Here is a 21,746-nt window from a genome sequence, read left to right as displayed (position 1 = left end):
TGGCTATAGATTCTTGGTTGTAAAATCTGAGGTACCTGACATGCATGTCGGTACGATCATGGAGTCGAATGATGCGACTTTCTTTGAAAATATCTTTCCCATGAAGGATATGGCAACCTCATCTAATCAGGAGATGTCTAGTTCATCAAATCAGGAAGCAGTTACAATTACCGAATCTACAATTTCGATGAAACAATTTGAAATTCCTATGGAGGAGAACAATGAAGTTCCTATTAGGAGCAAGAGACAGAGGACTGCAAAGTCCTTTGGTGATGATTTTCTTGTGTACCTCATAGATGACACTCCCAGTTCTATTTCAGAGGCCTATGCATCTGAAGATGCTGACTACTGGAAGGAAGCGGTTCGTAGCGAGATGGATTCCATCTTGGCGAATGAAACTTGGGAGATAACTGATCGTCCTTATGGGTGCAAACCTATAGGATGCAAATGGGTATTCAAGAAGAAGCTTAGGCCTGATGGTACTATTGAAAAGTACAAGGCTCGACTCGTGGCTAAGGGTTATATCCAAAAGGAAGGTGAAGACTTCTTTGATACTTACTCACATGTGGCTCGACTGACCACTATTCGAGTTCTACTTTCACTAGCTGCCTCGCATGGTCTTCTCGTTCATCAAATGGATGTTAAGACTGCTTTCCTAAATGGAGAGTTGGACGAGGAAATTTATATGGAACAACCAGATGGGTTTGTACTAGATGGTCGGGAAGGGAAAGTGTGCAAATTGCTGAAGTCTTTGTACGGACTTAAGCAAGCACCCAAAAAGTGGCATGAGAAGTTTGAAAGAACTTTAACAGCTGCAGGCTTTGTTGTGAACGAAGCTGACAAATGTGTGTACTATCGCCATGGTGGGGGCGAGGGAGTTATCCTGTGCTTGTATGTTGATGACATACTGATTTTCGGAACCAATCTGAATGTTATTAAGGAGGTCAAGGATTTCCTATCTCGTTGTTTTGAGATGAAGGATTTAGGAGTGGCTGATGTCATTCTGAACATCAAGTTGTTGAGAGACGATGATGGTGGGATTACATTGCTTCAATCTCACTATGTGGAAAAAAATCTTGAGTCGCTTTGGCTATAGTGACTGCAAGCCCTCTCCAACACCATATGATGCTAGTGTGTTGCTTCGAAAGAATCAAAGAATTGCTACAGACCAATTGAAGTAATCTCAGATTATTGGCTCGCTTATGTACTTAGCCAGTGCTACAAGACCTGACATCTCTTTTGCTGTTAGCAAACTGAGTCGGTTTGTTTCAAAACCAGAAGATGTGCATTGGAAAGCTCTAGAAAGAGTTTTGCGTTATTTGAAAGGCACTGTAAATTATGGAATTCACTACACCGGGCATCCAAAGGTGCTTGAAGGGTATAGTGACTCAAACTGGATCTCAGATGCTGATGAGATAAAGGCCACGAGCGGTTATGTATTCACTCATGGAGGTGGCATTGTTTCTTGGAAGTCTTGCAAGCAGACCATCTTAACGAGGTCAACAATGGAAGCAGAACTCACAGCACTAGATACAGCTACGGTTGAAGCAGATTGGCTTCGCCGGCTCTTGAATGACTTGCCGGTTGTTGAGAAACCTGTACCGGGTGTCCTTATGAACTGCGACAATCAAACTGTGATCACGAAAGTGAGCAGCTCAAAGGATAACATGAAGTCATCAAGACACGTTCAGAAAAGGTTAAAGTCTGTCAGGAAAATGAAAAACTCCGGAGTTATTGCGTTGGATTATATCCAAACGTCTAAAAATCTGGCAGATCCTTTTACCAAGGGTCTATCACGTAATGTGATAGATAATGCATCGAGGGAGATGGGTATGAGACCCACAATATGAGTTGTTCACAGTGGTAACCTATTCTTTGTGATCGGAGATCCCATGAATTAGATGCGGAAGACAAGCTGTTGGTCAACTGAGAGGAGAGTATCCGTACTATTAATAACACCACTCCATGAAAATGCAATACTCTCTTAATCTGCATGGCAGGTTGATGTATATCTTAATGTGTTCTAAGTGGCTTATTTAAGCAGAGATGTTACCCTGCAGAACATCTTTTGAAGAACACACCTATATGAGTCTGATTGTCAAACGTCGCAATCTGTGAGAGTAGGGTTCTCTCTAGTAAACTCATGAAAGGTCACGTAGTATGACGCATAAGCTCCACCCGCGGGGAAGATCCACGGTAGCCACGTATCGGTCAAGGCTTTATGTGGAGCTAGATTCACAGAAAACTTGCAGTTCAAGGCCCGGTCCACTGTTCAAGTTGCTTACTAGTGTAGCATAGAGTTCTAGGTGGAAGTTCAACTTAACAGTCTCCACTGCAGTACCGGTATATAAAACAGTGTTTTGGAACCAAAGGCAAATTTCTGTGTGCCTCTGGGATCTGGTGGGGGATTGCTGGAATTTAGACTATTTTGGGCAGCCCAATAACTATTTCGGAAATTCCTAATAAATCCTAGATGCCCACTTAGCCCATTTGTGCAAGGCAAGGGATACTACTAAAGTTCAGTCCCACATTGCTAGTTTAGTGGGAGTTGGACCTCCTTATAAGGGAGGTTCTTTCCCCACTTGTACGAGCATGAGAACAAGAGGGATATCCACGCGCGCTCCTCCTCCGCCGCCCACCTCGCCTCGTCACGGCGCGACGCGACGCGGGTTGCGGGAATGAGCCGAGCCGATATCTAAATTTTTGCCACGCACGACGGGTATACGAAAGGTCACATGGGAGTTGAAATGTTTTCTGTAGTGGACACTGAATTCGAACGGCGCGCCTCTTCGGCCGCTGCCTGTTCGCTTCGTCTCCCTTCGTTGCTTCACCTCCTGCCGCAGCCTCTTCGCGTCCTTCTCCTGTGCCTATATAAGAGAGGTCGCTCCTCTCCAGAGAGACACAACAGAAGCTCCTCTTCCTCTCGCCACAAAGTTCCGACCACTGCGCTGCTGCTATGTTCTTCCCCATCCCGTCTTGCGGCGTGCACCGCAGGTCGGGACAGTAGGCCTTCGAAACCGCACCTTTTGAGTCATGTACGGGAGAAGGGTGATAAGGTTTTTGGGAGCGCTCAGCGCGACTACTGGCTGCTTCATCACGGACGATCCGGTCGCCGACGACTACTTCCCCGACGACGACTTCTTCCCCGACGTCCACGACCTCCTCGACGACATGGCACGCGAGGACACCAACCCCAAGTCCAGCGCTTCTGCTGCTGCTATCCCGTACGTGTTCTTGTCTTTCCTGTTAAAGGTTCTGCCGCAGTTCCTTATTCTAGTCCTTGTCCTACACATGATAGGTTCTACTTCATATATGCTACTTGCTATACTGTCTGTTTTAGATTTGATAGGCTACGGTTCATATATGCATAAGCTATTTGCCTTCTCTCTGTCAGAACGCATGACTTGTTTTATCTCTACTATATTAGTCATGATTTATCTAGTATTTCTGTTAATAAAATCATTTGGTAAATTACTCATATTTCCAACAACTCCAAGTCTTCGACGCCGGTCATCAAAACAAACAAAAATGCTCATCACACAACCCAAGACCCCTGCCCCTCCTCCCCGATTTGGGGCTGGCCTTAAGAGATTTCGAAAGGCCAGGTAATTGCTCATTCTTGCTATGTTTCCTACATTATTGCTCAAACATCTTAATTGTGCCTCTTAAGTCACCAAGGCCTTGTACAATGCAAGACACTTAGGGAAGGAATCCTTGCTCATCATGGCTCTGCAGAGCTAAACAAGTGAGTAGTGTTGTGGCCACCGGATCAGTGTAATAAGAATTGACGACCTCTTGTGTCCAATGTGGTTGCATCGTTCGCGATATTTGAATCGAAATTGCAAGCCCACCATCCTTGCCATGTCTTTTCTCTGCAAATCTGTATTAAGATTCTGATCTTGGAGATGACAAAGACTATTATGATCGGGAATAATAATGAGGGCCCCCCCTCTACAAATAAGCACGCCACTTGTCCACACCATTATGACAGCTAAAAACTCCTTCTCATACACCGATAACTTCTCGTTCTTGAATATTGGCTTGTTGTGGAGGGAGTTGGCGAGGGGGGAGGGATGGAGCCTTCCCTTTTTCCTTCTACAGTTAGCTTAAGATGCGTGGTTTAGATGAGTAGGCTATTTTCTTTTGGTTCTCCTGTAAGACTTGGTGATTTCTATATTAATGGAAATCGGAGAGATGTCTCTCTTTTATCAAAAAAAAAAGAATCCCGAGACAAACTGGGTTAAGAGTGGCTAAGTTCACAGAAGGTCCAGAATCCAATGGGTCAATCAATTGATACAAACCGACAGAAACTAGTGGAATGTGGACTTGGTGAAGCAAATGTTCCCTGCATATGATGTCGAAGCCATATGTGCGATCAAACTCCCAGCATGGAAAACAGAGGACTGCATAGCATGGCATATGGAGAAGTCTGGTATTTTTTCAGTTAAAAATGCCGACAAGTCGGCTACCCAGAGAGAGAGAGAGAGAGAGAGAGAGAGCCCACCAGTCTCGAGCTCTTCTAATGAGGCATATGACAGAAGCATATGGAACAGGGGCGGAGCTAGACTTATTCAAGGGTATGCAATGCATACCCAACAATTTTGGCAAAAGAGAATCAGTATATATGTCCATACATACATGTATATGCATGATAGCAGTCTTTTCACGTGTAGAACTCAGGAAAAAACAAAATGCATAGCCATCCCGTGCCCTCCCACTTCATTCCTTACGTGTCTGGGCCTAAGTATTAGCTTGAGCTGCTATCGGATCAGTAAGACTTTTAAACTTGCAACAGACCTTGAACTGCCTATATACCAGCCCTGCCTCTTGCCCTCCTGCTATATCCCAATATCACGCCTTGTCCTCAACAAGCATGGCGCATGCAGCACACTCCACGTCAACAAGGCAATAATGTAATTATGTGAGCTTTTCATCTGGATTTGTTATTTTTGAGAACATAGAATGATTTGTAATGTATTGATTGATTTTCTTTCAGAATAATTTTATTAGCTAATTCAATGTAGTCTGTTGCATTCAATCAAATTTAAGCACTAATTTGCATTTGTTCGGTTAACACTTGAGAGAGGAGCTAAATTGACTTGGCAGTTGGCAGTGATATTGGAATTGTAGACTATAGTGTTAAATTATATTTTTCTCCTTATTTTCAAAATGCCACCAAACTATTCGAGATTGTTTCTAGAAAGACAAATTGTAGTTCATCATGGTCATTGTGAACTTTCATGTCATATATTATTATATGTTACAAAAAAAATATAGCTTCGCATACCCATGTAAAAAATCCTGGCTCCGCCACTGATATGGAATCTAATCTGGCAAGCAAAAGTTCCATAGAAAGTTAAGATAGCAGGTTGGTGGATCGCCAATGAATTGACGGCTACGAGAGAAGATAAAATGCTCCATCTGTGGCATGGAGGATGAATCGGAATTTCATGCGGTCATTGCATGCACTCCGGCGAGAGCACTCAGGGGTGAAACTAGGATAGTATGGCAGCTGCCGCCGGAAAGATGCTTCTGTTATACTGGAGAGGATTGGCTCCTTTGTTTACTTAGTACCTGTGCTGAAGTCATGCATGCCAGAGTTCTGCTAATCATTTGGAGACCATGGCATCTTCGGAATTTGTAAGCGTTGTGTTTTCCTCAAAAAAAAAAATCTACACTGGAGAAATTATGTGACCCAAATACTGAATGTTGGACTGAGCAAAAGAGCACTTTGACATCTTGGCATACAATTGTTGTTCGCGGAGAATTCCCAATACCTGACGCAGATGCTCCATGTGTTGCTCCCAATTTTGATTGTAGACTTAGGATATCATCAAGGAATATAATCACATATTCCTAGTTGTCCTCTTTCACGACGTATTTGGCAACGGATCGGCCTCTCTCCTTCAAGTACCATTGATGGACTCTGGGACTGCCGCCTACCTACACAGGTGGATGCGGTAATCTGGCACTCCATCCTCCTCATCATCCTATGGAAGATTTAGGATTCCAGAAATGATATGACCTTCAAGCAACAAAATCACCACAGTATTCTCACCCTCAGGCGCATCGTGGATGATCTCATGCTCTAGATGCACCGGATGAAGAAACCGGTACACAAGCAGGCCGCTTCCTCCTGCGTTCCTACCTCTTATCACGACTTCACGTGCTTATGTAATTCCCCTTTGTAATCAGTCTGACGATGGGTTACAAACTTGAGAAATATATTCAGGTGGGGAGCCCCCCGTGATTTTTCAAATATATACTTCTAAGGGAGCAGTTGATAGTCTCTCTTTCAGGGTTTTTTTAGTCCCATCTCCCACGGTTTTTTTTCGTCCTAAAAAAATCTGCGAAATTTCGTAGGTTAACCAGGGACAACTCCCACCTTTCAGGTTTTTTTTTGTCCCACCTCTCATGGTTTTTTTTGGTACCTCGTCCCACCTCACACTAAGCCGCCACGAACCGCAAAAACCGCCTACCTTAGCCAAATCAACAAATCTCTCTCATTAATGCAATTTTCTTTAGGAAACAAATAATAGATTCTTTCCTACCTTAGCCAAATCAACGGATCTCTTCTATTAATGCAATTTGCTTTAGCAAACAAATAATAGATTCTTTCCTACCTTAGCCAAATCAACGGATCTCTCCCATTAATACAATTTGCTTTAGCAAACAAATAATAGATTCTTTCCTACCTTAGCCAAATCTACGAAATCTCTCTCATTAATGCAATTTGCTTTAGGAAACAAATAATAGATTTTCAGGAAACAAATAATCTCTAATAATTTCTACTCCTAATGAAGCAGTTGGTAGTCTCCTCCCACCTTCCATGGTTTTTTTTGGTAACTCCTCCCACCTTCGTTGGTTTTTTTTCGTAGATTTTTTTCGTCCCCTCCCTCACTTCATCGGTTTATTTTCGCGTCACCCTCTCACACAACGAAAGAAATCTAAACAGATCAGAACTTTCCATACTGGCGCAAGTTATTTAGTAATGTAGAATCAATCACGAACAATCTCTAAAGATCAAATCTAAATTAATTAACCTTACCTTAAATCACTGAATTACATTAATTAGAAACAAATAATTGATTTTCAAAAAATCGCTCAATCACGTAAACCTTACCTTAACTCACGGATGGTAATCAATCTCCAAACAAAGGAAACAATACATCGAGGGAGCAGTAAATAAACTCCTTTTCTTATGACATGTATATGACCTTTCCTTCCCTCTACGTTGTGGAGCGTTCTTGATTCTCGAGGCCGATGCTTGGGCTGCGTCACTGGGTCGCGACGGTGCTGGAGGACGAGGACGGCGAGGCCGGGTGCCGCGGCACCGCGTTGGCCGCGGCCGGTGAAGGGGGCAAAGAAGGGCGGCTTCCCTGGCCCTGGCCATGGCCGTGACCCTGGGAGTTGGTGCAGTGAAAGTGGCACTTGAAGGACACGGCGTGGGTGGCCGATGCGCAGACGCGCTTGGAAGCGGGCCCGTGGCCCGTGCCGGACGGCGCCGACGCCGACCCAGGCCACCTCCTCCGCGTATTCTTGGAGCTGTGGCTGGCCGATTTACATGAAATTAATTCCCTCAGTTGTGGTGGCAAATATAATACATATAATCCATATTCTTATGTACTAGCGTGTGTGTGTGAAATAGATGGATTATGGTCCCGTACCCAATAAGATGGATATGTGTGTGTGTTAGAGAGAGAGAGGGAGAGGGGGAGAGAGTGAGGAAGAGGAAGGCAGAGAGTGTGTGTGAGGAATTGATGGTAAAAAGGTCGCCAATGTCACTTGATATATATGAGAATATTAATATTGAACTTTTAAAGTTAATGTGGCCCCGTTGCAACGCACGGGTGTTCTTCTAATATATATCTCTGCTCCTAATGGACGAGCTGGTTGAATAGTCCCCCCACTTTCGTCTGGTTTTTTTTCAACCGGTTTTTTTCGTCTGGTTTTTTTTCCATCAAATTACCCCTACCCCCACGCCCACACACCGAACCCCACCCACGCAGGTAGCCAAAGAAACTGCGCCCTGCCGCCCATCAGGATCCCCATGCCCCATACCCCGCCGCCAATCCCCATACCCCGCTGCCGATCAGATCTGCGCAGCCGTCGTGCGATCTGCGCACTCCACAGCACCGCCGCCGCGGAACGACTTGACAGTGCCGCCGCCACGTTTCTGGATCGCTGGCAGTTTTTGGATCACGCGCCGCCACGGAACGTGCGATCGGCGACGCTGTACGGTTTCAACCCCAGGTATGAACACACATGTGTTGTTTGTTTGTTATGTCTACGTGTACAGATCAGGGCGATCCTGATGGATTCGTGTTCAAACTAAATCAACCCATGCCAGACTTCTTTTTCCACCTCCACCGCCGGCCGCTGCCCGCGCTCGGACCTCACAAATCAAACCCCTCTGTAACTAATACAAGAGCTTTTAGGTCACTACTTCCGTGACCTAAAAGGCCTCATATTAGTTTACAAAGGATGTACCTCAATCTAGATAACATGAAAAATACTTTTAGTACTGAAATGTTGAATTGCACGACATAGAAATAAACAATCTCCCATCCAGAACTCCTTGGGTATCATCTGAATTGGTTATCCTTCGTAAAAAAATATTAACAGTCACTGAAACATTACAACATAGTTGCATCAATCAATACCTTGCTGCCTGGATCACTTGTTTCTGTAAAAATTACACCACAACTTCATGTGCCCACGATATTTGAGGTTCAGAGCAGTCCTTGAGAGTAGTTTGCGAATCAATTACGGAGAAGGATTCCAGAGTGATTTTGACTGGATTTTGACTGGATTCCAGAGTGATTTGGAATTTGGGATTAATACATGTCCGCGACAGCGCATTAGTAATGAAACAATTCTCTGAAAGAATCAGCAAAGTAGAACTTGTGACGTTTCATTATGTCCCTCCAAATAACCTTGATGGATATCCTTGTCAGAATAGCAGAACCGCATACGAATCAATTAACACAGCAATGGGAAGATAAATAATCATTCTGAATAGCAAAGAATAGGTAAGTTCACATGAAAAAATAGGTCACCTTTCTAAATTCTAAACCTGTACAATAGCAAGCTGCGCTTGTGATCTTCGACGGCCTTCATCTGCCTGCGGTCAGATGAACAGGACATCTTAGCATCTTGAATTCTTAACTTGTATCCAGCAGAGTCAGTTTACAAAAAAATGGAAAGTAGCAAAGTCCGTTGGACATGTCTTTCTATTTTCATATATATAGCAAAACTCATAAATCTGTAACAATCTGCCCGTATGGACTGGATTTCTGTACAATGGGAACGGGCCTTTAGTACTGTTGGTATTTCACGTGATCTGCTTGCAGAGTCAGTTTACAAGTTTTTGCTATATACCTGAGTCTGTTGGACATGTCTTTTTTTAGTAGTTACATATGGGGACTCCACACAGCAAGCCAGCGGAACAGACGACTTCATCACATGTACCTCCAGGTATATGTTCACCTATAAATTGTGCTACACAAGTCAAACATATATATGTTCAACTATATATGTGTTGCAGGCCCGATGGAGGGGACAAGTGTTGACGACTCTAACGAAGGGATTATACCCATAGCCGATGATGTTGACAAAATTTACCCACGTAGTACAGGTATAAGGTTTATTTTTATCCTTTTTAGTTGAAAAATCATACCTAACAGACTTGGGCACAACCGATTCTAATGTATCAACATCTTGACTTCTAGGAGTCCATACTACTCCCTCCGAACGTATGATACTTGAGACCGATGGTGATAGCACATATGATACTCCAGGTATATATCTACCTCCATATATATGTTCAGCTACATATTTTGTTATACATGTCAAACACCATCACAGGAGATGTTGCAGGCCCGATGGAGGGGCCAAATGGTGACGACTCTAATTTAGGGGTTATACCTGGAGTCGACGATGTTCACAAGAATTACCCAAGTAGTCCAGGTATTAAGGCTGTGCATATATACTGATATTGCTTTTATGCTTTTTATGTGATAAATCATACCTAACAGACTTGGGCAGAACCGATTCTAAAGGATCAAGCATGTGACTTGTAGGAGCCCATATTACTCACTCGGACTGGATGATTCTTGAACAGGCCGATTGTGAAAGGACATGTGTTCATCAACCTTCCCATCTGATTTCGGGTAAGTATTATGTTGCCGAAAGGTTAAGACCATGTGCCTACAACTTTGCCTTAGTTCGGTCCAATATATATTTATGTTAACATGATGCAGACAACCCTCCAATCTCATTCCTTTATAATGTAGATTCGTTGCCAGCTCTCAGTAATCTGACAAAATAACTAGGTAGCATGCAACGTGACAGTTGGGAAGAGAGGTCGCATAATGTTCCACGCCACTCACAGTGATATCACTAATGCAGATCATGCAGACAACCCTCCAATCTCATTCCTATATAATGTAGATTCGTTGCCAGCTCTCAGTAATCTGACAAAATAACTAGGTAGCATGCAACGTGACAGTTGGGAAGAGAGGTCGCATAATGTTCCACGCCATCCTCACAGTGATATCACTAATGCAGATCAACCACCCTCTGTGGACCTTGACGAAAAAAGAAAGGTGATAAAAACTCAGAGGCGAACTGCTTATAGAAAGAAACAAGAGGAGGCTACCGTCAAGCAACAAGATGAAAATATGTCTGCCCTTACGATATCAGGTAAGAATGCTTTATGGGAAGGCACTGCGATGATATTATATATACTCCCTCCATTCCACAACATAATGTGATTATCATTTCACATGCAGATATGCTGAATGTGGGTGGGTTACCTCTCGGTGATATCACTAATGTGTGTCAACAAACCACGGTGGACCTTGACGAGAAAAAAGAGCAAAAAAAGGCTCGGAGGAGAGCTGCTTATCGAAAGAAAAAAGAGGAGGAATCCAGCAAGCAACAAGATGAAAATCTGACTGGCCTTACGATATCAGGTAAGGATGATTATGTTTATGATGACCATATGTATACTTTCTTAGTGAATAATGTAGGCGACACATGTTTCCTCACCCCAACCCCATGAATAATTGACCAAGAATATAGAATAAAAATAATTGACCAACACAATTCCTGATCATTTAGGTTCAATTTGATATAGGGCAGACATACGACTTTTGAGTACATATAGACTTTATGTATGGACACGGAGGGATTCTATAAAAAATAAACCTAGATTAAGAAGTAGCTTCAACCAGCCCTGTTACCTCTCGGTGAACAATGAAGACCCTAAACCCTCCGGGCAGATATGCAAAATGTTCCCCTGTTACCTCTCGATGATACCACCCCAACTACATCCAGCAATACATCATCGTTTAACCAGACCGTGCAGATATATAAAGTAAGCGTTTGTGTAGTACATGAAATCTTCTTGAACAATGAAGACCCTAAACCCTCCGTGCAGATATGCAAAATGTTCCCCTGTTACCTCTCGGTGATATCACTAATGGGTGTCAACCATTCTCGGTGGACCTTGACGAGAAAAAGAGCAAATAAAGGCTCGGAGGAGAGCTGCTTATCGAAAGAAAAAAGAGGAGGCAGCCAACAAGCAACTAGATGAAAAACAGCCTGATAAAGAACACAATTGTGACTTAACAGACAAGCAAATTGAGCAGAGAAACGCGCGGAGGCGAGCAAGTTATCGGAAAAAAGTGGGTGACGGAACGATCGATCTTCAACAAAAAAATCAGAAGTTGCAAGAATGGCGCGTGCAACACCCTAAAACCATGACTGAGGATGAAAGGGGGGAGTCAAGTGCAAAGAGAAAGGCAAAGTATGCTGCAAAGAAAAACACGCCGTGTGCTGAATCGATCGCAATGCCACGTCCAGATTTAACTAGCACATTGTCCAACCCTCACACACATTGTCTGACTCTCGCACTTTCAGCCCTCACGCAACAATTCGACAGTGAACAAATAGATCATGCTCCTACGGTCAATGTGGCCCCCACATACATTCGCAACACCGAAACCGATGGTACATATCCTATCAACCATCATCTTTCATCATGTAATCATTCATGATATATAAATAATGATTCGATGATGTTGTAGGTGCATATCTAAGCAGAACCTTCGGTGATGGTGCTATACATGGCAACCTCATCGAAATCAATGTGCACCTACAAAATGCCGACCAGCAAGCCAGTGATCCGGTAACAATAGCGGATAATGGAGTGGACGAGCAGAGTCATGAGTAAGCAGCGCGTGGGAGGAGAGAGCGAGCTTGCAAGGGAGGTATGGCGGCAAAGAAGCGTCAGCAGAAAATTGGCAAGCAAAAAACATGTACGCAGGTACCGCGTGGTGAGAGGAATGCTCTACGCGACCGGCGTAATGAAAGGTTTGCAGGTAGGGTGATGACCCCAACTGTCAGGTCCATCTCCATACCGGAAATGAGCTCAACTGGACAACCTACCGTAGTGGAAGCACACGGTACCTCGACCTCATCTAGCACGCCGGAGTACACGATCAGAAGTGAAGGTAACACTCCCATCCTTACTCTCCTTGCGTCCCTTGAGACTAAACCCTCATTTATTGGTTTCGCACCTGAGCAGACGACATGGACGCTTACCTTAGTCGTCTCATGAATGATAATGTCAACCCTGATAGCCTCTTTGACGATGAGTATTACCTGTTTGCTGGTGAAGGTATGTACACCCACTTGAGCAGCTCGCCCGTTTGAAATATCACACTAATTATAAACATTGTTTGCAGGCTCAGATGCTGATGACATGGAGCATGACGAATTGGAAGACTCAAGTCACAATACCTATGTCGACCATGATCCATTGGACTATGTCTACTCAAACCTCCCAGACCACACACACGTCCTGAAGCATGCCGCAAATTGCGATCACTGCAAAGCCAAGAAGTTTGTGTCCGAGGCCCCGGGATTCTGCTGTCGTAGTGGGCAGATCCAGCTGAAGCAACCGGAGCCCATCCCGGAGCTAATGAGGCTTTGGTCTAGCATGGATGCAGACTCAAGGCATTTTCGGGAGAACATACGGTTCTTCAACGGCCACTTCTCCTTCACAACCCTCGGGGTCAGCCTTGATGAAAGCTACACAAACATGAAGTCTGGGGTGTACACATTCCGGGCGCACGGCACCATCTACCACAACGTTCATTCCTTCAGGCCAACATCACATCCAGATCATCTACAATTGTACTTCTATGACGACGACCCAGGCCTAACCCATCGCAAGGCTGCCACCGAGCAATTAGACCAAGATGTCGTCAGAAAGTTAGTGGACATACTCAGGGAAAACCCGTACTCCCAGCAGTTTACGAGTTTGGGTGCACACAGGGACAACCTCGACAATTACAGGATAGACCTCAACACTGACCAGAGACTAGACCAACGGAAGTATAATAGACCTCTGTCATCTGAGGTCGCTGCAATTTGGGTGGAGGGCACTGACCTAGCGAAGAGGTTCGATCGTAGGATTACACTTTGCGGGAATGACAACCAGAGGCATAGTATACATGTGACGGCTGGCTCGTATGACCCTCTCTCTTACCCACTCCTCTACCCAAGGGGGGAGCTCGGTTGGCACCCGAAACTTCCTAAACGTGATGTCCCTTGGCCGGTTGTGCAACAACCAAGAGGTAGAGGTGATGATGGTGATGATGAGGACGCAGGTAAGCCTTATGCGTATTCTGTCTTTTAGATGAATTGTATACTTCTCATATGAATCCTAATGTCCGCGTTACTCATCCATGTGCAGAGGGGAATAGCAGGTTATGCGTCTCGGTGAGAGACTACTACTGTTACATGCTGCAGACACGACCTGGGATATTCAATCCCATACTCTGTGGAGCACGATTGCTCCAGCAATGGGGGGTGGACATGTACATCAAGATTGAGAGTTGTAGGTTGAAATGGTACAGGAAGAACCAGACAAAGATCCGTGCCGACCTGTATAAAGGAGTTGTTGATGCAATTACATCCGGGGAGACCCGGGCAAGCGTTGTTGGAGTAAGGATAGTGCTCCCTGGAACGTACCCAGGTGGCAACCGTGACATGAAGCGAAGGCATATGGATGCCATGGCAATTGTCCATACCTACGGGAAGCCTGACATCTTCTTGACCATGACCTGCAACCGTAACTGGGAAGAGATAACAAATGAGTTGTTTCCTGGCCAGACTGCGCAAGACCGACCTGATCTTGTGGCTCGTGTGTTCCATGGCAAGCTAGAGGCTATGAAAGAGATGTTGTTCAAGAAGAATATCCTGGGTGTTGTTGTCGCACATGTATACGTAGTCGAGTTCCAAAAGAGGGGCCTTCCCCACGCACACTTTTTGTTGATCATGGACTCTGCCTATAAGCTTGTCGTTCCGGAGCAGTACGATCGACTCATTTCTGCCGAGCTCCCAGACAAGCAAAAGTATCCTGAACTCCACGCCTTGGTGGTGAAACATATGATGCACGGACCATGCGGTGCTCTCAACCCCAAAAATGTTTGCATGCAACAAAACGAGTGCAAGTGCAAATACCCGCGGCCGTTCAATGAAAACACGGCACAGGGCAAGGACTCATACCCTGTTTATCGTCGTTGAGATAATGGTCGGCAGGCTAAGGTCCGGGGTAAAATGTTGGACAACAGATGGGTTGTGCCGTATAACCCTTACCTTCTGCGGATGTTCAATTGCCACATCAACGTTGAGGTTTGCTCCAGCATAAAGGCCGTCAAATACCTTTACAAGTACATATACAAGGGCCATGATAGGGCTTCTTTCAGCATCGACCAGCCAGACGCCGATGGTAACATTGATGAGATCAAAAGATACGTAGACGCGAGGTGGGTTACTCCTCCAGAGGCGATGTGGAGGATATTTGGCTTCCCCTTATGTGCCAATGACCCGTCTGTCCTACAGTTGCCTCTTCATCTCCCGAATATGCACAGGGTGGCATTCAATGAGCAAGCTCACTTGACCGATGTAGTCGCCTCTGAGAAAGCTTCCAAATCCATGTTGACAGAGTATTTCAAAGCTAACTAAAACCATCCGTGGGCTAGGAATATATTATACAAGGATTTTCCTGGAAGGTTCACATGGCAGAAGGGTAAGAAGTATTGGAAAGAGCGGGTGGAGCGTTATCAGATAGGTCGAATTGTGTCTGCCAATCCTGCAGAGGGGGAGCGATACTATCTGCATGTGCTGCTAAACCATGTTGCTGGCAAGACATCCTATGAGGACCTGCTCACCGTGGACGGTAGGCTATGCGGGAGCTTTAGAGAGGCTGCCGAAAGGTTGGGACTCATCGAGGCAGATAACACGCTCGACGACTGTCTTACCGAGGCAGAGCAATGGGCAATGCCATGTTCGCTCAGGAGGCTCTTCGCAACAATTTTGGTGCACTGTGAGCCAGGCGACGTGCGTGGTTTATGGGATAGGCACTTCAAGCCTATGTCTGATGACTATCGGCGATCACACACGTGCCCGATTGAGGTGGAACAGATGGTGTTGCTTGACATTAGGGGTATGTTGCAGTCCATGGGCAAAGACATAGCTGATTTCGCTCTTCCATGCATTGACGATGCGTTCGACCCAACCGAGGGCGAGGCCAGAGAAGTGATCAAGGAATCCAACGTCGATTTTGACATCAACGACACTAAATTGGCTTCGTCGCTAAACTCGGAGCAGAGGGTTGCATACGACGAGATACTAGCTTCTGTTGAACGCGGTGATGGGGGTGTGTTCTTTGTTGATGGACCGGGAGGTACAGGGAAGACCTTCCTGTACAGGGCACTGCTCGCCAAGGTTCGAAGCGAGGGAAACATCGCTATCGCTACCGCGACATCAGGCGTCGCCGCTTCTATCATGCCTGGAGGCAGGACTGCCCACTCGAGGTTCAAGATCCCATTGAGCTGCGACGATGGCGCCTCATGCACCTTCACGAAACAGAGTGGTACCGCCAAGCTACTGAGGATGGCCTCATTGATACTATGGGACGAGGACACCATGACTAAGCGACAGGCGGTCGAGGCACTGGACAACAGCATGCGCGACATCATGGGAAGACGGGACCGACCCTTTGGAGGAAAAACTGTTGTGTTTGGCGGGGACTTCAGGCAGGTGCTTCCGGTCGTCAGGAGGGGGTCCCGGGGTCAGATAATCGATGCAACCCTCCGAAGTTCACACCTCTGGAAGGGTATGCGCCAGCTAAGGCTCGTCATCAACATGAGGGCTCATAATGACACCTGGTTTGTGGATTACTTGCTAAGGGTAGGCAATGGCACCGAGGAAGTTGACGATCAAGGAAACATACGACTCCCTGAAGATATTTGTGTGCCATCTACAGGCGAGGGTGACGACCTGGAGAAACTGATTGACCATGTGTTTCCGAGACTAGATGACAACATGTCCGATCCGAATTACATGACTTCACGCGCAATCCTCTCCACCACAAACGACAACGTCGACAAGATAAACATACGCATGGTAGAGCGTTTTCGGGGAGAAGAAGTAATCTACCATAGCTTTGACAGTGCAGAAGACGACCCGTATGGCTACTACGCTCCCGAGTTCCTAAATGGATTGACTCCCAACGGTCTGCCTCCGCATGCACTCAAACTGAAGCTCAACTGCCCTGTCATACTTCTGAGGAACATTGATCCGGCTAATGGTCTGTGTAACGGGACGAGGCTTGTGGTGCGAGGTTTCCAGAGGAACGCCATCGACGTAGAAATCGTGATTGGACAACACGCGGGTAGGAGGGTTTTCCTTCCTCGAATACCCCTATGCCCGTCTGACAACGACATGTTTCCATTCAAGTTCAAGAGGAAGCAATTTCCTGTAAGGCTTAGCTTTGCTATGACGATTAACAAGGCTCAAGGACAGACGATTCCGATCGTTGGCGTGTACCTACCTAATCTGGTGTTCTCTCATAGTCAACTCTATGTTGCATTGTCTCGAGCCACCGCAAAGATCAACATAAAGATCCTCATTGAGAAGGAGAAGGAGAAGGAGAATGGCAAGAAGCAAAGCAGTAAATCAAAGAAGCGAAAAAGACCTGCCTTGTCCTTACAGACCTCGATGAAGAACATCGTCTATAAGGAAGTCCTTACAAGCTGAACTCCGCTCTTAGATATGACAGGGATTTACTCTTATGCTACATATAATTTGGTGCTCTTCGGTGTTCTTGTACAGATCTCTATCTTTCGATGTAACCAATTGAACTTTATTATGTTTATACTACAAGTCAAGTAATAATATATTGCCTCGAATTTGAGACTTTGCAAGTTGCCAAATTTTGTTGTATGTGACATTATTTTTCGTTTTGCTGGTTTGCTTATGTATATTATTCTTTTGTTGTTTTGTAATCAATCATCTACTACATCTAAACTCAGCTCTGTTTTCCTGCACAAATATTGCACACTGCCTGGGTCACTCTGTTGTTGTAAAACTAGACTCCACTGGAGTGTTCTACATTAGAGAAATATTTATGATGCGGCCCCAAAGCAGGCACGGACATTGTTATTTATTTATTTATTTTTGCTATGTTATTTATTTCCCTTAAGCAGAATAACTCTGGTTGCTTGATCATGACCGGAGACTATCTTTGGTATTAGAACTACAGTTACACCAATGGGTTATTTGCATCTCAAGTTAAATTAGTCACTGTTAATCAACAATGAAATGTGGCCGTTGGTTCTTTGATAATTGATGGTACAGATGGGCAAAGCAGCAATAATATACCACACTGGATTCATGATACAGGTGGTGAAAGCAGGGATGATATACCACACTGGATTGATGTTACAGATTGGACCCAAATACCTCCCTATTTTTTTTCCAAAGGGTGTGATACTGGACCACCACACAATATCGAAACTACATCTTTATATTATTTATCATATGTGGAGGTCTCTGTATATTCTCTTATTTCCCCCTTATTTGAATTTTATAATCCTTACTTTTCAATACATATCTGGACATTGGTGGGACAGAATGTAAACATAAAAATATAGACTTCTTGTTGAGATTAATATGCACCTTTATTACATCCAGGGATAGGGTTTTGGAGAATTTTCATCCGCTTGGTTACTTTCTCACGCCGTGCCCGTAAAAGAAAGTAGACTTTCAGCGACCAGATTTGTAGCTTTTGTAATGGGGAGTGTGAATGTGTATCCATGGGATGTATAAGAATATGCAAATTCAAAAAGAATACATTCAGAATAGTCAAAACTGAAAATTGTGCATTGAACTGACCGTTTCTGCAAGGCTATGGCTGTCAGTTGCTTGACCCCTTCTTGCCCTCACATGGATGAAACCTTGCTTTGGTGGTGGGGGATTTTGACCAACAGCCTTAGTAGTATTTCTTGAATTAGCTTCAGTATCTTTTCTGAAACTACCACTCTCATCACTGGACCTATGTGCCTTGAAACACTTTGCTTCTGTATCAGTCTGCACATTAAGATTCCAGTGAATTAGCGATTAGGACAGACGGGAGAAAGAACAATGATCACTTGCTCTCTGTATAAGCTGTGCTGTGGGCATTTTTCTTTATTACTAGAATATAACAAAAATATTGTAAACCACCTTCTAGCCTGCCAAGTGAAACAACTATTAAACTGTCAATCGGCACAACACAACTTTTATAAGGGAAACAAAGATGGCACCACTGAAATCAAATATCACATATGACAATAATGATAGCTTGCAGACCATCACGAATATGATGCCTGCTAAAATATCACAGTAGGTTATCATGTTTATACTCAATCTATACTGTACTCACTGGACGATTTATACTCCCTCTTCAGTTATAAAAAAATACAGTACTCTGTATTCCCGAGTACTCTCATTGCAAACAATAATATTACACGAAAATATCACAAATATATTAACTTTGATCTCTGTTACTAATTAGGAAGAAGGTCATTTCTACTGAAACCACAATGACAATGTCAATCCCACTCCTAGAGTTGTTGCAGATCAACAGCTGCTGTGAGTACAAGAACTCTCCTCCTATCTGCAAGATCAGCAGTACAAGCAATACATTTTCTGAGTATATTTTCATATTTTCAGAGTACTTGAAGCAAGATTACTAAAGTTACTGAAATTTACTTCAAGCAAGATTACTGGAGTAAAACACGCTCACTATGTTTACTGAAATTTTACTAAAACTGTGCCCACAACTACATCTCCTACTCCTAATCTGTACCCATACGCATACAAATAAATTGTACCCTATTCCTAATCTGAACCAAAACGCACGGGCAACCATGAGTAAAGGGAGGGGACAGGGGAAGCTCACCACGCGCTAGAGATGCTGGCGAAGAGGAGCATCGTCGAGCAGGATATCCTCGAGCAGATGTACGTCGTCGAGCAGGATGTCCACGATGCCGTAGGAGACGAAGGGGAGGGCGTACCCCATGCAGCCAGGCCGTCGGCGACTGCTCCTCCCGCTACTCCTCACAGCACCATCTTCAAATTCAGAACCGCCGCCTCCACTCCTCACCATCTTCAGATGTGCTCTTGCTCCTCCCACTCATCCTCATCGCGGGGACGTCCAGACACTTCAGATGCAGCCATGGGTACAACTCACCAGCTGCTCCTCGCCTCCGCTTTGGTAACAAAAACAATCTTGTGGCGACCTCGCTGGTGCAGGCGACGCGGGTGAGAGGGAGCGGCGAAGACGTCACAGGAAGGCGGCGGCGGCGACGCGTGTGGGGTGGAGGCGAGCGTCGACGTCGACGCGGGCGAGATGGCGGCGGCGACGCGAGCAAGAGAGGCGAGCGGCAGCGACGCGAGCAGCGGAGTGAGGCGAGCTAGGGATTTGGACGAGACAGTGCGGAACGAGTGAGTGAAGCGAGTGAGGCAAAATTGAAAACGGACGAAGTTTCTATTACCTTTGTTCCGAAATATAAGTATATGTGACGATAAATGAACGTGGATTCTAAACGCTCTTATAAAAACTTTACGGAGGGAGTGTATGTTCATATATTTATATGAAATCAGCAGTATCCAGTTTTTTATTGCAAATGAAAAATGTGTTAGTCTGACTTTTGTTCTAAGATATTATATTTATTTATTTAATGCAGTATAAAATATTCTTTGTATTTTTATATGTTCCACTTTTGTTCATCAGAGATAAAAAGTGATGGATTCCAATGATATTTTAGAAATATCATGCACATCGGCACTAACGTAACGATGACGGGTCGAACTGAGACACAACGAGAAGAGGTGCATACCACTAATTCTTCTTTGTATGTATGAAATGAAATGAATTCCTCTTCATTCTTTTGTGCTAAAAGAAGAAAGTTAGATTCGGCGATGCCCCTCCCCTTTCGGGGCGCATTCCGATTATGTTATTCAAAAGGTGTATTTTTATATGATTATTTTTTCAGGACATGGGAGAGATAAAGATGTATTCTAGCGACGTTGAAAAAGAATCCATCAACAAGGGTTATGAGACGATGTCGTTGGAAGGGGACGAAAGGTTTCGAAGTTTTTTACAACACAATGACATTGAAATTGCAGGGATTTGTCTGGCTATTTTGGTTTTCATTTATGCTCTCGCGAAACGGTAAAAAACTGGTGAAGCTGGTTGGCACGGTGAGTATTGTCCGTTACAGACATTTTTAGACCTTCCATGTGAAGTATTCATGTTAACTACATATATTTCTTTTGCATGATAGGTATGAGTTGAGAAAGTAGTTTTTATTATACTTGCTCAAACATCATGTGAATGAAGTTAAAGAGCACTTTTATGATATTGTGCGGGAATTTCTTAAGCCCGTCAAGTAGATCTTAATAATTTATAACATATTTTTAGTTTGGTCATCATTTTATATGTATACATTGTCAATTTGCCATTTTGTTATCGGTTTAAATTACAAGTGAAGTGGACTTCAATTATTATGCAATTGTGACCGTGTTATATTATCTCTACCTGTGAAATTTAACATGCATTATCTTTATATAACTTCAACTAAATATTTCAGCAGCCCGTGGCAACGCACGGGCATTCTACTAGTAGGTAAAATAGATGGGGCACCTAGGTGCCTGGGCACCTTGATTGTTTTGGAAACCGTGATATATTTAATTAGTTTCCTACTCATTCTTCACGCAAGACTTTCCATACTTATGATTTATTTTTGTTTCCTAATTATTAGGCATGCAAGACTTGCCATATAATAAATCGTATTAATGTTTTTTTATTTGAACTGCCATGGTTATCTAATGCGTGTATTTTTGTTTCCTAAATATCTAATACATACCAACTCGTATATACTCAATATTTTTTGAACTCTTACATATCATTTTTGGTTCCTAACTATCTAATATGGGCATCAAATACCTACTAATGAAATTATTTACATACATGATATGTATATACCCAATAATGTATTTCCTAACTATCTAATACTTGTATCCGGTACCTACTGACGATGTACATACACGGTACGTATATTCCAGGTCACGTAAAATATGGCTACATATATACCTGGCTATGTAAAATATACCCAATGAACTTCTACTGTACCTTCGTAGCAAAAAAAACTCCTAGTATACCCACATAGTTTATACGACATGGTCACATAAATATTCTAGTATATACCCAACGAACATAAATAAAACAGTATAACCAATGTGTCTGCACACGTATATACCCGGCTATATGAAAAAGTGTAGAAACTGTTAGGTATCATGTCAACGTATATATAGTAAAATATGACTACGTATATACCCGACTA

At 44.0% G+C, this 21,746-nt stretch overlaps 1 protein-coding gene and 2 long non-coding RNA genes across 7 annotated transcripts; 2 read left to right on the top strand and 1 right to left on the bottom strand.

Annotated features, from left to right (window-relative positions):
- Positions 1-8,027: 8,027 nt before the first annotated feature.
- On the top strand, positions 8,028-14,604 carry LOC125507817. 5 transcript variants are annotated; one of them, XM_048672329.1, is made up of 12 exons: positions 8,028-8,253; positions 9,411-9,477; positions 9,548-9,637; positions 9,732-9,800; positions 9,880-9,969; positions 10,083-10,172; positions 10,570-10,704; positions 10,794-12,015; positions 12,093-12,518; positions 12,593-12,685; positions 12,753-13,679; positions 13,766-14,604. In XM_048672329.1, exons 9-12 carry the CDS (start codon positions 12,278-12,280, stop codon positions 14,596-14,598), a joined length of 2,094 nt encoding a protein of 697 aa, XP_048528286.1. In that variant the 5' UTR covers positions 8,028-8,253; positions 9,411-9,477; positions 9,548-9,637; positions 9,732-9,800; positions 9,880-9,969; positions 10,083-10,172; positions 10,570-10,704; positions 10,794-12,015; positions 12,093-12,277; the 3' UTR covers positions 14,599-14,604. The 5 variants fall into 5 exon arrangements, with proteins under 5 accessions (XP_048528286.1, XP_048528283.1, XP_048528287.1 ...); XM_048672326.1 differs by having other exon boundaries at positions 10,794-12,518; XM_048672330.1 differs by having other exon boundaries at positions 10,083-10,704; positions 10,794-12,518.
- LOC125507819 lies at positions 8,554-20,128 on the bottom strand. Its single transcript, XR_007283046.1, has 3 exons — positions 19,301-20,128; positions 18,253-18,447; positions 8,554-9,124 (listed from the first exon to the last, which is right to left on the bottom strand). It is a non-coding gene; the product is annotated as an uncharacterized LOC125507819 (long non-coding RNA).
- Positions 18,509-21,042, top strand: LOC125507818. Its single transcript, XR_007283045.1, has 3 exons — positions 18,509-18,990; positions 20,135-20,232; positions 20,397-21,042. It is a non-coding gene; the product is annotated as an uncharacterized LOC125507818 (long non-coding RNA).
- Positions 21,043-21,746: the final 704 nt, after the last annotated feature.

Source organism: Triticum urartu, chromosome 5, assembly GCF_003073215.2.
Source record: "Triticum urartu cultivar G1812 chromosome 5, Tu2.1, whole genome shotgun sequence".
NCBI lineage: Eukaryota > Viridiplantae > Streptophyta > Magnoliopsida > Poales > Poaceae > Triticum > Triticum urartu.
This window is presented reverse-complemented; position numbering and strand designations above follow the sequence as displayed.